The 13,853-nt window shown below is 41.0% G+C and overlaps 1 protein-coding gene across 2 annotated transcripts in view; it reads left to right on the forward strand.

The window, feature by feature from the left end:
• Positions 1 to 13,853, forward strand: part of COL4A4 (collagen type IV alpha 4 chain) — a 131,124-nt gene that overhangs the window by 75,424 nt on the left and 41,847 nt on the right. For both annotated transcript variants that reach the window (XM_019533048.1, XM_019533047.1), the window contains exons 26-36: positions 17 to 85; positions 2,646 to 2,750; positions 3,397 to 3,615; positions 4,839 to 5,000; positions 6,592 to 6,762; positions 7,879 to 8,022; positions 8,707 to 8,814; positions 9,116 to 9,294; positions 10,617 to 10,680; positions 12,841 to 12,915; positions 13,535 to 13,642. In XM_019533048.1, coding sequence (XP_019388593.1) covers positions 17 to 85; positions 2,646 to 2,750; positions 3,397 to 3,615; positions 4,839 to 5,000; positions 6,592 to 6,762; positions 7,879 to 8,022; positions 8,707 to 8,814; positions 9,116 to 9,294; positions 10,617 to 10,680; positions 12,841 to 12,915; positions 13,535 to 13,642 — 1,404 coding nt within the window. The remainder of the gene's footprint in view (positions 1 to 16; positions 86 to 2,645; positions 2,751 to 3,396; positions 3,616 to 4,838; positions 5,001 to 6,591; positions 6,763 to 7,878; positions 8,023 to 8,706; positions 8,815 to 9,115; positions 9,295 to 10,616; positions 10,681 to 12,840; positions 12,916 to 13,534; positions 13,643 to 13,853) is intronic.

The following is a 13,853-nucleotide window of genomic DNA, read 5'->3' on the forward strand; positions in this document are numbered from 1 at the left end:
TTCTGCTTTGTTTTAGGTGATGCACACTGCTCTGTTCCACCAGTTCCTGGAAATCCAGGGCTCCCAGGTTTTAAAGGTGTTCAAGGTATGATTAGTTACGCTCTGAAAGGTAGTTTTCTGATTTCCTTAGACATTGTATTCTGTGCTCAAATCACAGAATCATAGGGCTGGAAGGGACCTCAGGAGGTTCTTTAGTCCACCCCCTTGCTTAAGGCTGGACGTTTCACAACCTCTCTAGGTGACCTGTTCCAGTGCCTAACCACCCTCATAATCAGAAAGTTCTTCCTATTACCTAGCCTAAATTTCCCTTGTAACAGTTTTTTGGAGAGTAGAGGGAAGTTTCTCCTCTACTGGGAGTACGGGTCCAGACTATAACCCAGGTTCTGCTCCAAATCACCACGAACTCACTAAGCTACACAACATCTACTTGATTCCCTAATAAAAAATAGGTAACTTTGTAAAATCACATCACATGGTAAGCAAGTTATTTCAACAGAAACACAGTATGTGTCAAAAAAACAACTCTGCAAATGCACAGGAAGAGACTATAAATGAATTACAACTACAGATCTAGGCCCCAGATTGGTCCAATTTGTGTGGTCACCATAGGGTGAGAAGGAAAGTAAATTGCTACTGTACAGTAGTATACATGATTGCCAGTGGTCATGAGAGCAAAGAGCAGCTTTCACAGGGCTGCTACTCTACTGCCTCAAAGCATGTGGATGGGACGGTCAGAAATGAAGGGGGTGGGGGCGGGGAAGAGGGAGGGCTTGTTCTAACCACTAGCTAGAGTATGTACATCAACAGACCAGGGGAACTAAGCTGTGCCAGGGACAGACGCAGTGCTAGAGTACTTCCTTGCCAGAGCCCAGAGCTGTCCACAAGGCAGGCAGTAACATTCAAAATCATAATTCTGAATGTTGACGAGGAGACACCACCTGAGCAGACGAGGAGACACCACCTGAGCAAGACAGGTGACAAATGCAAGGAGTGCCCAGGTAAGAAACAGGGGTCCAAACAGTCTCCCAAATTGGTGGGTGGCACACACAGCAAGACAGGGCCTTAAATGCCTATATACCAATGCTTGTGGTATGGGGAATAGGCAGGAGGAACTCGCCCTCAGAATAGCCAGTTTAGACCCAGACATAATAGGGCTTACAGGAACTTGGTGGGATTCATCCCACAACTGGGCAGTTAGCATTAGGGGCTATAGGCTTTACAGGCAAGCTAGAGAAGGAAGGAAAGGCGGGGGTGTGGAGCTCTATTTCAAGGAGCAATACACGTCCTCTGCCAGCAAAATTGGGTCAGAGGGGCAAGTGGAAGTGCTCTGGGTCAAGATACAAGGGGGCCGTGGGGAGAGGGATCTAACGGTGGGGGTCTACTACAGACCCCCCAACCAAGGGGAGGAGCTGGACCGGGAATTTTCGGGCCTGCTTGCAGAGGCACTTAAGGCAAGGGATGTAGTTGTCATGGAAGATTTAAATTACCCGGACATCTGCTGGGAGGAACAGTCAGCCAAGTTGGACCGTTCCAGGAGGTTCCTGGCTGAGATATAGGACCTCCACTTAATTCAGGAGGTGCACAGTCCCACCAGAGGAAATGCCCTGTTGGACCGTGTCCTAGGGTCTTTAAGAGGAGGCTTGATGCCTACCTAGATGGCATCGTTTGAGCCCAGTTTTTTCTCCTGCCCAGGCAGGGGGTTGGACTTGAAGATCTACAAGGTCCCTTCTGACCCTACTTCTATGATTCTATGATATTCTCCCCATCGGCTACAAGGGTGTGAGAGGCATATGCTGACCACTGTACAGAATTTATAGCAAAACTACAATAGATTCTTGAAAGTTTTTTTTAATATTTTTTGAGAGAGTCATCCCTTACCTAATTCCAGTTAAATCTACATGCCTTAACCAAAGATTGATCACCAGCAGTTTGTGGCAAGATTCAAAATGTTAGAAAATGGCAAGAAAATATAACTAGCCCATAAGAACCATCATTCAGCAATTCATTTTTATTTTATTCTAGTGCCTTAAAACCACCACCTTATTAGCTCAGATTAATTTTTCTGTTCTACTTTGGAGATTTACAGCTGAGTTCCTATGCAGAGTGGAACAAACAGGTAGAAAAATGCAGCAGTCACACCTGCTCAAGCCCACTTGCGTGATGCAAGGTTAGAAACATGTTTTTCAAAGCTGCTGAAAAAGAGAACTTCCATATAAAATCCTACATAATGCAGTAAATTAATTAACTCCACCATAAAATAATACTGTTGGGGACAGAACTATCTTATGGTGGAGTACTTACCTGCTGAAATGCACATGTAGATGGTGATGGGCTGGCTGGAGAATGAGGGTGCTGAAGTGTGGGGGGCTGCCTGTCACCCAGCCCCGCATTTTAGCAACATTATGCCTTAGTCAACCCCTCCACCACCTGACGCTGTCATCCAGAGCCAAGGGCTGACCCTCTCCAGACTTTCTGCCAGCCAAGGGCTGCTCTGCTCCAGCTGAAAGTGCCCCAATCCTAGGCATACATGCTGCGCCCAGGGCAAGTTTATTGCTGCACCTTAACTGTGCATGTAGATGCACCCAAAGAGACTTGATAGGTCGCAAATATGCAAACAAATCGGTATTCTCTCTGTGTATTGTCAGGACCAAAGGGAGAAAAAGGAACACCTGGTCTCCCTGGGCCAGATGGCTTTGATGGACAAAAAGGACAACAAGGCAAAACAGGCATAGGAATTCCTGGACCAGAAGGTAAGTGGATGAAGACCTGTTTTTATCTGTGAAGCGTGAAGCTGTGCAGAAATTGAATACTATAAATGCCTACCTGGACAGCTAGAGGACAGGGTTGTTACCATGGTAGTTTTAAACATCTCCATCTCTTTTCTTTAATGGACACGGTGCCTGTCTGAAGTTTAGGGGTATGGTTGCTCAAGTTGGGATGGAAAATACTTCTGCATTAAAGTTGATGCATACATAAATCCTTTCTTGGAGGCTTTATTACTACCAGCAATAGAAGATCCTGCTGCAACTTGATCATTTCAGAACTTGGGGAAGAGCATGATCACTCTGTAATTTTTGCAGACATATTAAAGACACTATTAGCAAGAGGATCAAAGATACAAATGGGAATACAAGAAACCTGTACTGTCCCAAACAAAATCACAGCATCACTTCTATAAAAATCCCAGTAATCATTGGCTTAAGAAGCAAATGCCTCCTTGGTTTCTCATGTGATAGTGTTGTCTAGAGAGAGATCTGAAATGTAGATGTTACATTATATATATAAGTTATACATGAAGGGAATAATTAATTCTGGTGAAGTTTGAATTAACATTTCACAGTTATAAAATTTATCTTCTGAATTATACCCCACTTAGTATGATCTTTACATTAACAGGTTTCCGGGGCAATGCTGGGGAGCTGGGTGGTGAAGGTGAAAAAGGCTTTACTTCAGATGGAAGCACAGGCTCACCTGGCACTCCTGGAAGAGATGGTCAGAAAGGAGCTCCAGGTGATACCATTTATGGTCCCCCAGGAATTCCAGGCAGTAGAGGATCAGCTGGATCACCTGGCATGCAAGGCATGAGAGGTGATCCAGGCAGTCGTGGACTTCAAGGTAGGAATCTCATATTTCTGTGAAATGTGTTCAAACTACAAGGACAAAAACCATGGACTGATGTTACATCTGTAGCACTACTAACACCGATTATACAGATGTATGCACTGTCTGTAATACCATAAAAATGGCAAATTCACGACACAAATATTCCCCTTTCAGAGAGGAAATGTTTGTAACACCACGTGGAACACCTTTTGGAGGGAGGGGGAGCAGACAGCTCCTTGACAGCATGCTGCCATGGTTTATCAAAGAGCCATACTGGCAGCCTGCTGCCATGCTTCAGGATCGCCAGCAAGAGCTGGTGCCCCACAGTGCTTGTGGCCATTACAAGAGCACTGGCAAGAGTCCCTATTTCTGCAACAGCTGTAGTTCGTTCTGCTACCACTCGGCAGTGGGAACACCAGGAGGCATAGCAACTCCTGCTGCTGGCCCAGCTCCCCAGGAACAGCTGGAAGGTCCCCTGTTCCTGCGGTGGCAGCAGCAGTGGGAACAGCTGTCACTTGTACCATGGGGAGTCTAGGAAGAGCTGCTGGGTTGCTGGAGCACTGGCAGCCTGCTGGAGATGGCAGGTTGCCAGCAATGGGGCTCAGTGACAGGCTCCCAAAGAGGCAGGCAGGAAGCTGAAGAGCATCTTCTTATTGTCCTCTGGTGGAGAGCAGCCTTTGAGGTAACTTTATAGCTCTCCAGCTACACACTGCTGAGTCACTTTCTAGTGCCACAAACACCTGTTCAGAGCCAAAGAGAGATGGGACCTGTTTGCCATATTACTGTGGCTCCATAATAACTGCTGTGAAGCTACTTTTGAGTTTTACATCAGTGTAACTGAAAGCATCCAATCCCTTGAGCAGAAGATTAAAATATTGTGTGAAAGAAAAAATATTTCTCCTGTTATCCTGGATACACACATTATCAAAATCTAAAAGATAACAGCACTAACTTATGAGAACAGGAAATGGTCTAAAGCATAACTCAGCTACTTGTGTTTATAAACAATTGGGATATGGTGAGACCTGGACAAAATATGTAAATTTATGGACCAATTTAAATGGCAGGAAAATACCAGACATTTTGGAAACGCGTAGAAAAGAACCATGCAAGAACATGGGCACAATACAACAGCAGCCAAATGTCACCTCAGAAGTACAGCCCTGGAGCATTGAGGAGAGATGGGTAAGTAGGTAGGAAGCCCTTTTTATTATCGGAAATGTTGTCTGTTTTAGGACAGCCTGGTACACCAGGATTTCCAGGTGCTAAAGGTCGCAGAGGCAAGAAAGGAGATATGGGAGCTCTAGGACAGCGAGGCCTACCTGGTGAGCAATGCGACACAAACTTACCAGGGCCACTGGGACTGTCAGGCCCAAAGGGATGGCCAGGCCCTCCAGGTAAGTGGTGATCATATCATTATTACCTCATAGCTCTTAGCTTTATCCATTCTTTTCTTTCAAATAAACACTCTCAAACTCAAATAGTCCCTCTCTCCTTTTACTTCATATGCCATTGGCTTTCCACCTGTGACAAAACCTGTTCTTGTTTCCAGTGAAGCCATTAGTCAAAGTCCTGTTGACTTCAACAATAACAGTTCCGAAACCTTTATGAAACTGTCATTAAACATTAGGAAAATATGAGCTAAGAATGACCAAATTGTGGAAGTTAGTCATCATGTGAAGGTGCAGCTAACTGGTAGAGTGTTTCCTCTTCCTCAAAACAGCTTCCTTCGCACAATTAGCCAATGTTCCCACTAGCTTGTGGACAGGTTTTCCTTCTCTTAGCTCTTTGTGCATCATATACGATGTGCAAATAAATTTGTTGAAACATTACATTGAATCCCTGTTCTATTGTAAATAGCAATTCATGTGCCAGCATGTTAGAATTAACTATCTAAGTCAGACTTATAATTAAAAACAGCAAAAGAAAACTTTATAGATACCTTTTCCTACTGTGTTTCTATGTGCTACCCCTCAATGCAGTTCAGCCATGTTTTTGTTACATATTTTGTATTTTATTTTGTTGCATATTTTGTGAAATGCAGCAACAATTCCATGGTAGTGAAGTTGGTAGGGGAAGACAGTGTTATAGGGCTCAAAAAGAGACAAACTTCTGGGGAACTTTGGATAAACAAAATACTATGTGATGTAGTTGGTCTGAGCACAGCTATTAAGATTTTCATTTGTACATTTATTCTGGGATTTTTGTGCCATTTGATTCCCTTCTGCTTCTTAATCTCATGGTTGGTATATCAGATACAATCCAGTGAGGATCATTGTTTCTGGCAACACATAGTGCCACATATTTTATAGACTCCCTTTAGTCAGTATGATTTCATCTCGTGCATTGATGGCGTGAAAAAAAAATCAGAAGTCCTTCCCAAAACCATTTCCCATAACACCGTAAATTGCTTAACTGGCCCACTAAATATATATTCATTATGCTTTAATACTACAGGAAGGTTAATAATCTCCAATATTGTTGTCATCCTCATTAACTTCACTGTGCTGTTCATTTAATGCAGTTACAGTTTAGCTTAGACTTGGGTAATACTGCATGGAAGAGGGCTTGTAAAAAAGTTTCTACCAAAACTATTTGATGATATGAAATTGGATTTTTAACTAAACAAAAATTTTGCAAAAAATTGCGTGCTTTCCAGGGAAATCTTTGATCTTTCATCAGACAAGACACATATCCAAATCCAAAATATTACAGCCCTAAATCAAACTATTTATGAGAGCAGGTACTCCCATCTCACTGCTCCAATGATGTATTGTGGCACAATTTAACTTTTTTTTTAAAACAAATTTAAAAAAAAAGAATTTTCTCCAGAAGAGGAAGAGGGTAGGGAGAAGGAAACCAAACACATCACTTTTTTTATCAGCTCTCTTACTGAGGGATTTTTTTCTTTTCTGAGTAAAGGGAAGGACACAAATGTATCTTCATTCACTGTAAGCTTGAGTAAAGTAACACAAACTGTTTTCTCAGGCTTTCCAGGCTCTAAAGGCCACCGAGGAGACATGGGTTCACCGGGATCAGTTGGAAAAAAAGGTCTTCCAGGACCTAATGGTATACATGGGCACTCTGGTCCTCCAGGGTCACAAGGATCATCAGGGCTCCCTGGGGATAATGGACTGCCTGGTCTCCCAGGACTGAAAGGTATCTGAGCATCCCAGGACTCATCCTCTTTCCATGTACCTCTCTTAAAAGGATTTGCTCTTGGTGTTATAGAAGTCAGCAAGAATACTATGCATCTTATTCCCACCCAGCTTCTAGAACATGGCTCAGTGGTTTTTCTCCTGTAGAAAAAGAAAAATCCCAAAGTTTGGGATTACAGGGAGCTCTAACAGTACTGTTATTTTGGTTGCTTTAACAATGTTATAGGCAGATTTTTTCCTGTTTGTAATATGCATTACTTTTTATGAAGTGTCTTCAGTGAGAATGTTTTGGAAATGCCTGGTGTGCCAAGGAGATATACTGATGTAATTTGAAGAGTACCTTTTCCCAGCTGAAAGTCCTGTCTAATGTTTCCAATACTTAGGCAATCATTTAGTAAAACATAACTGTTTAGAAACTATTTAGATATGTAAGTAAAGATGCAATTCACTTACTCCATGTACTAACTTACATTTTATCCATGGGAAGACTTGTGACTCATATTTTGAGCTGGGGGTATAGGTAGGAACATAAATTCCTTAGGCCAGCTGGGCTGGTTCATTAGGGTGACTTGATCCCATAACAGGGCAAAGTAGCATTTTAAGTGCCTGGAACTAGCTGATAGTATCTACTTTTCATACGCTTAGGAAAAGGTGTCTCTGAATCTCTACTACCTACCATACCAGCCACATTCCACCCTGGAGTAAGGGTAGTGGAGGGTGGGTGGTTGCAACACAGGGGCAGTGATAAAAGACAGCCCCTATTATGTTTAATCTTCACTCATGTGAGGTCCAAGTTTAAGTTAGAAACCAACTTTTGCCAGGGCTGAGTAGAGGAGTATTTGGGAACCACAACTACTACTTTCCATGATGCCTCAGCACAATCCTGTTTGTAACCTTTAGCAGCTTAGATATTACAGTGATGATTAAGTTATCTAGGTAGGTAGCAGACACATGCTCTGGCAAATTTTGTGTACCTATCAAGTTGCTCTTCAGTATGAATTAAATACATCCATTAATTTTTGAGAGTTCCTTTTAAATGCTTTTCATTTTATTTTGCTCCCTTTCTTGGTAACACAGGAGACAGTTTAAAAAGTTGGTATCTTCATATTATTAACAGGAAGAAAAGGGATTCAAGGGCTCCGAGGTTTTCCAGGATCCCCAGGAAAACAAGGGGAGATGGGAGTCCCAGGTGAAAAAGGTGAACAAGGAGAAATGGGTCCACCTGGGCTCCCTGGAGACCTGGGGGATGGAGGGCAAAAAGGTATGCGGAAACAGTATTGCCTCTGCATTACAACTGCTTCTTTTGTTACAGCATTGTATGCTTACATTTTTTATTTGCTAAAAAGGGTATCTTTTATTATCTAGTCACCTCCATTTTCAAAGATACTGGGCCTGACTGTTCTCTCAGTTACACTCCTAAAAAATCAAGGATGCTTCCACTGGGATCCATGTATGGATTGAAATGTGTGTGAAAAAGGGAAAATCAGTCAATTTAAACAGTCTGATTAATTCACAAACCAGTTTCTTTTTATTTGTTTCTTACACTTAGTGGTGCCTCCAGCACAGCTCTTCCTAGCAGTGAATGCCAGTTGTATGACACTACCAACAGATTTGAAACAGACATTCTTCAAGGTTGTTATATTCTGTGTTGCTTGGTTCATATATATAGCATGTGGGCAATAACATCTGCAAATTACTCCATCCAAACGGAGTAGTTCCAAACTAACAAAAAAAAGGGGGTTAACTGGCTAAAACAAAAAAGAGAAGGGAAAAAACAGCTTTTGCAGCAAACTTGTTGAAACAAATGGGACTTGAGTTCCAAAAAGATGAGAACAAAGAACTATGGTAAGATATCCTCCGGGAAGAAGTTCAACTATTAGAATGAATTCGAAAGACATATTCATCAGCTAGTATTTGTGTATATTTCCTGTGTTCTATTTCAAAGGTGAAAAAGGGCCACAGGGAGATCCTGGTTATATCATCATACACCATGAGAAAGGACAAAAGGGGGATCCAGGTCCTCCTGGTGAGCAGGGATTTCTAGGAGACAGAGGTAATCAAAAAATAGAGGAGTGCATGGCTGCTAGTGCATAAAAATGCCTGATTTTTAAACTGGCCACTTGTTGCCAATATTGCACCCACAGTTAATTGTAGATAGAAATTACAAGCATAATTCTGAAGGAACAAATTTGAGCATTCTGCTGTGTTGTTGTGTCTACAAGTTCTTTAGTTAGTTGCATATGTATTCTGGGCAGTCTACAAATTATACCAACACACAGAAATGAACCACTAAAGTGTATCATATAGGACATAGGAGGATGTTAAAATAGTCTTTTATGATGGGATAATTTCAGGGGACAAAGGCAGCCCTGGAATCAGAGGGCTCCCAGGATTACCAGGCACAGATGGACTCCCAGGGCCCCCAGGTGAATCTGGCATTGGTGGACAGATAGGTTTACCAGGCCCACCAGGCTCCCCAGGACCACCAGGCACCAGAGGAATTCCTGGTTTCTCAGGAGCCCCAGGTGATCAGGTAAGCTAAGTGCAGCGGGTGCAAGACCACAGGCACATAATACTGCCCTTTGTTTTTGTACATCTTAGGAACTTGCACTAGTTTGACACACAGTGGGTGTATCTACACATGTCCCTACGACACCTTTGTTACTGCACCATCGTTTAATACTTCCTTTTGGAAGTGCTGAATGACACTGGAGTAACAGCCTGTACTGAGCCGTGTGCACAGTTATTTTTAGCTGGTACGTTGCTGTAGTGACACGCTATAATGGGGGAGTGCATTGCTATGGTGACATCGCATCATGTGTAAACACACCCAATGGTATGCTGCAACTGGTTTTGATGCACAAACTTTATGCTACTTGCCCATTAAATCATATTGAGAAGACATTGTCAACCTGACTTGCATGGTCCACAATGTGAAATGGCTTTATTTAAGGTTTTTACTTAATTTTATTTATAAAAGCCTAAACCTATATTTGGGAATTATATTGGTGCCCCTCCCATATACTTCAATGATGTAACCGTATTTTCCTGGTATTTGGACTGGCTTGGTATGCTCTCACTCATTCAAAGCCTTCACAAGATTTCACTACAATGGCAGAAGCTTGGCACTGCCTTGTTGCATTTGGACACATACCTACTGCATGGAGCAGCACACTAAAATATGATATTTTTAAGGGATAAATATCAGTAAATGTGATACATAAACTTAGAAGCAAATTCTTTGCTGGTTTGTCCTATACAGCAAGATAGCAGGATTACACAAGATATAAATCAGAGTTGAATTTAGTCCTTTATATATATATTGTTTCTGCTAGGCCTTTATCTTACTAAACTGTTTTGAAGTACCTTTCGGAGTATATTTGTCTTCCTGATGAGACTCCATTAATTAAAATAAAAAAAGAGGTGGACTTCAATATTTTTAATTTTTGGTCAAAGCTAATTTTTCATTTACATTTATAATTATGTATGCCTTTGAGTAATGTGTATCACTGAAGTTCATGGTTTAGATAAACTACAACTGTTAAAATACAGTTCTTTTAATTGGGCCAACTGAAGGTGTTCAAGATGTTGAAGTATTATATAATGTGTATGTGCCCTGATCTAATTAAAAAATCATTGAAGTTTTCTGAGTGCATCAAAAGACCAACGTTTGGTCACTGACTGGCACAAGTTAGTAGATTAATCAGCTAGCACCCTTGACAGAAGACACCAGACCTAGTCTTCCTATTCAGATTTTTACTAGTCTGTTCACCAGTGAAAGAAAGAAGTGCTTTTGGTAGATTGTGTCTGTTGTATATACTATGTTTGAAATATACCTCTTTTTTATACTGGCAGGGTGAACAGGGTTTACCAGGAACTCCTGGAAGTCCAGGACCAGATGGCAGAAAAGGATGCAAAGGTAACAAGCTGAAATGCACAAACTGCATGAAACAGATTGTTAGGTTAGTATATACTTTGATATACAAGATGCACCATTCAGAAGAGGTAAAGAGACAGATCCTTCAAATATGAAAAATTACTAAAAGCAAGACTGTGCAATCCCTAAATCCAATTCTTTCTTTACATTTTGATTTATTACTTTAAAAGTGGATCTTAGTGACTTAGTATCTTAGAAAATCACTGTAATAGGGCAAGGCACAACACAACTACTACATAGCAATTTTCCTCCATAGCAAATTCAAGGTTCATAATGAAAACTGAGCTTGAAAGACTTTTATAGACAGTGGGTGTGTCTACACAAGACACTAACTGCACAGTAGCCTAATAATACTGTGCAGTAGCACGTCACAGCACAAACAGTGCTAGTACACTACTGCATAGTACCACCATTAAAAAGACATTTGCTAGCACTACAGCACAACAACGCTAGTTATTGCACATTATGAATGTATAGTTGCGTACAGTATGGAACAAATGCTTAAAAGTTGCCTGTAAATAGTTTAATACTTTTTGGCAAAGTAGGATTATCTCTCTCAAGTCTTAAAGGGTTTGCCTACTATTTAGCCTTCTGTCTCTAAATTCAGAACATTTATCTTGAAGTATCAGCCACTATCTCTTCACATCATAGGACTGTAGCACTCATCAAGGCTCTCCCATCAGTGTTTTTACACTTTTACATCAAAGACTGTTACCAACTCCTACTGTTTCCACTGTGATTGAATCCATTGGCTAAGATAACTTTTTTCTGAGTAAATGAACTTAAGCTGGGGTAATTTTTTATTCCTTAGCTATTTCTATAGGAACTGTGTCTACTTCACTATAATCACAGAGAGGATGTATGTAGCACTTTCCTAAATCAATGCACTTTGCAATTATTAAACTAGTTCTTGAATTCCATACTGAGTCTTCACTGTGTCAAACTCGCATTGAAGTCATTGGAAGTTATAGTGAATACTAAATGAGTTAGGACCTTAGGAAATGGTAATTGATTAGACAATCTAAGAATTAAATGATGTGTGTGTGTATGTATGTATGTGTGTGTGAGTGCGTGTATATATATATGTGTGTGTATATATATATATGTGTATATATCCACCTATCACTGTTGCTTTGATTCAACAAAACACCAGTATATTCAGTAAGCAGAAAGCCAGGCCAACAACAAATGTCTTTAAATGTTCAAAGCAACATTATTAAATTAAATAGTAATACAAAGGTATAATCTATTAATGCTGTGCCTGTGTCTATTCTTATCTCTCTCCTAAAGCAGAAATAACCCACTTCTACAATCTTAAGCTTCCTGACTGCTAGGAATATAATTTCATATTTCTCTTTTGTGTATTTGTCTATGGATTGCATTATAGTCACTAAGTATATTATGATACTCTCTTTACCTTTGTCCACAGCTTTAAGACTTAGGTATCGATCTTCTTTCATTAATAAATCCTGTGACAATCTTAAAAAGGAAATGAAAGAAAAAATCTTTAAAAGGACAGAATCCCCAAACCTGGTGAAGCTTTCAAAATATTGATCAAGGCAGGGGGAGCCAAACATCTGGCAGGCATATCATAGATTAAGCCCCATGCCCTCCCCAGGTGCCATTCCGATCTCTTTCCTTTGCTTAATCTGCCACTCTGCTCTTTTTTCCCTGCCTGATCTGTTGGCCTGGCTTTCTGCTTCCTGCCCTATCTGCCACTCTGCTTCCTGTCACACACAGAGGCTGTCCATGCCGCTTGTGGCATCTTGCAGGTTGGCCACCCCTGGATAAAAGTACCCTATTATACTTATTTGCATGGCATCTAGCAGTAGGGGACCTCATTCCTGACTGAGGCCTAGGTGAGTGTTGCACATGTATTATTCATATTTAATATAAAAGCCTAACAGAGTTACTTACAGAGAAGTTTTTCCTTTGCCCCACCGTCTTCCTGTTAGTGTAAGCCTGTCAAAAACTATTTTCTAGTTTTTATGGTCTCTTAGTCCACAGTAATAGGATTACTTCTGTCATTTAATTTTTATCTCAATGTTTGTAAATTACTAGCCTTCAAAGGTACTAAACTTGGGCCTTGTGGATAAACAGATCCATGTCTGACAAAAGTTGTTATTATTTCTAATTTAACAGGGAACAGAGGTGACCTATCCAGTCAACCTGGTCTCCCGGGTCCAAAAGGGCCTGTAGGAGAGCCTGGCTTACCAGGTAATATAACCCATATATCTTGGGGAGTAGGGGAAGAGGGAAGCTGAAATAGTTTCAGATTTGCTTGAAGTTAGTTTTTGTTTGTTTATTTGTTGTGCTTTTGGACTGCTTCGCAGTCTAATGCTGATACACACGTTTTGGCTTTCGGGCCTTGTGACAAGAAATGCCTCACAGCCTGTTACATAGCCCAGAACACAAAATTAAAAGACGAGGTAGGGTCGGTAACTCTTTGGATGCATTAGTGATGAGCAATCTGCTAACTACCAAAAGGTGGCTCAGCATCATTACTACTACATCATGGCAGTTCTGGGAATGGGTCTTCCTTCTTCAACTTCATGGAAAGTTATAAAGGAAGACCTTTTTCTTGCCATGTGGTTGGGAGTTGACAGAAAGAAAGTAATTTCTTCTCTATCTCTACATTAAATGTAGTCACAATGTACCATCACCAAGACGCCATAAACATTTTTGTATTTGAAATGCTGAAGTATTTGTGTAAAAGCTGTTTCATTGCTCAGAAATATATATATGACAAGGCACACAGAGCTTGGATTTGTAAACATTCCACAGTACGTAGCATGTATATCTTTAAATTAAAAACTAACATTTATCTTTTGTTAAGGTCCCCATGGATTCCCAGGTGAGCCAGGTTTTCCTGGTGCCCAAGGGCAAACTGGAAGACCAGGACCTAAGGGGATGCCTGGATACCTAGGAGTACCAGGCTTTCCAGGTGAGTTCAAGTATAAAAAGAGTGGATGAGGATCTGTTCCAAAAGGACAAAAAGGGAGTTGAGCTATACTTCAGTGTGCTTGTAAACAATGCCACTGAGGAAGCATAACTGTGGGGAGTAGGTTGGCGTTCTAGTGCAGATGAGGAGAATCTTAGAATTATAGAGCATGTCTAAATGAGACATTTACTGCGCAATAGATTAATTAGTTGTG

Source organism: Crocodylus porosus, unplaced genomic scaffold (genome assembly GCF_001723895.1).
Source record: "Crocodylus porosus isolate Cpor-Errol unplaced genomic scaffold, CroPor_comp1, whole genome shotgun sequence".
Classification (NCBI taxonomy): Eukaryota; Metazoa; Chordata; order Crocodylia; family Crocodylidae; genus Crocodylus; species Crocodylus porosus.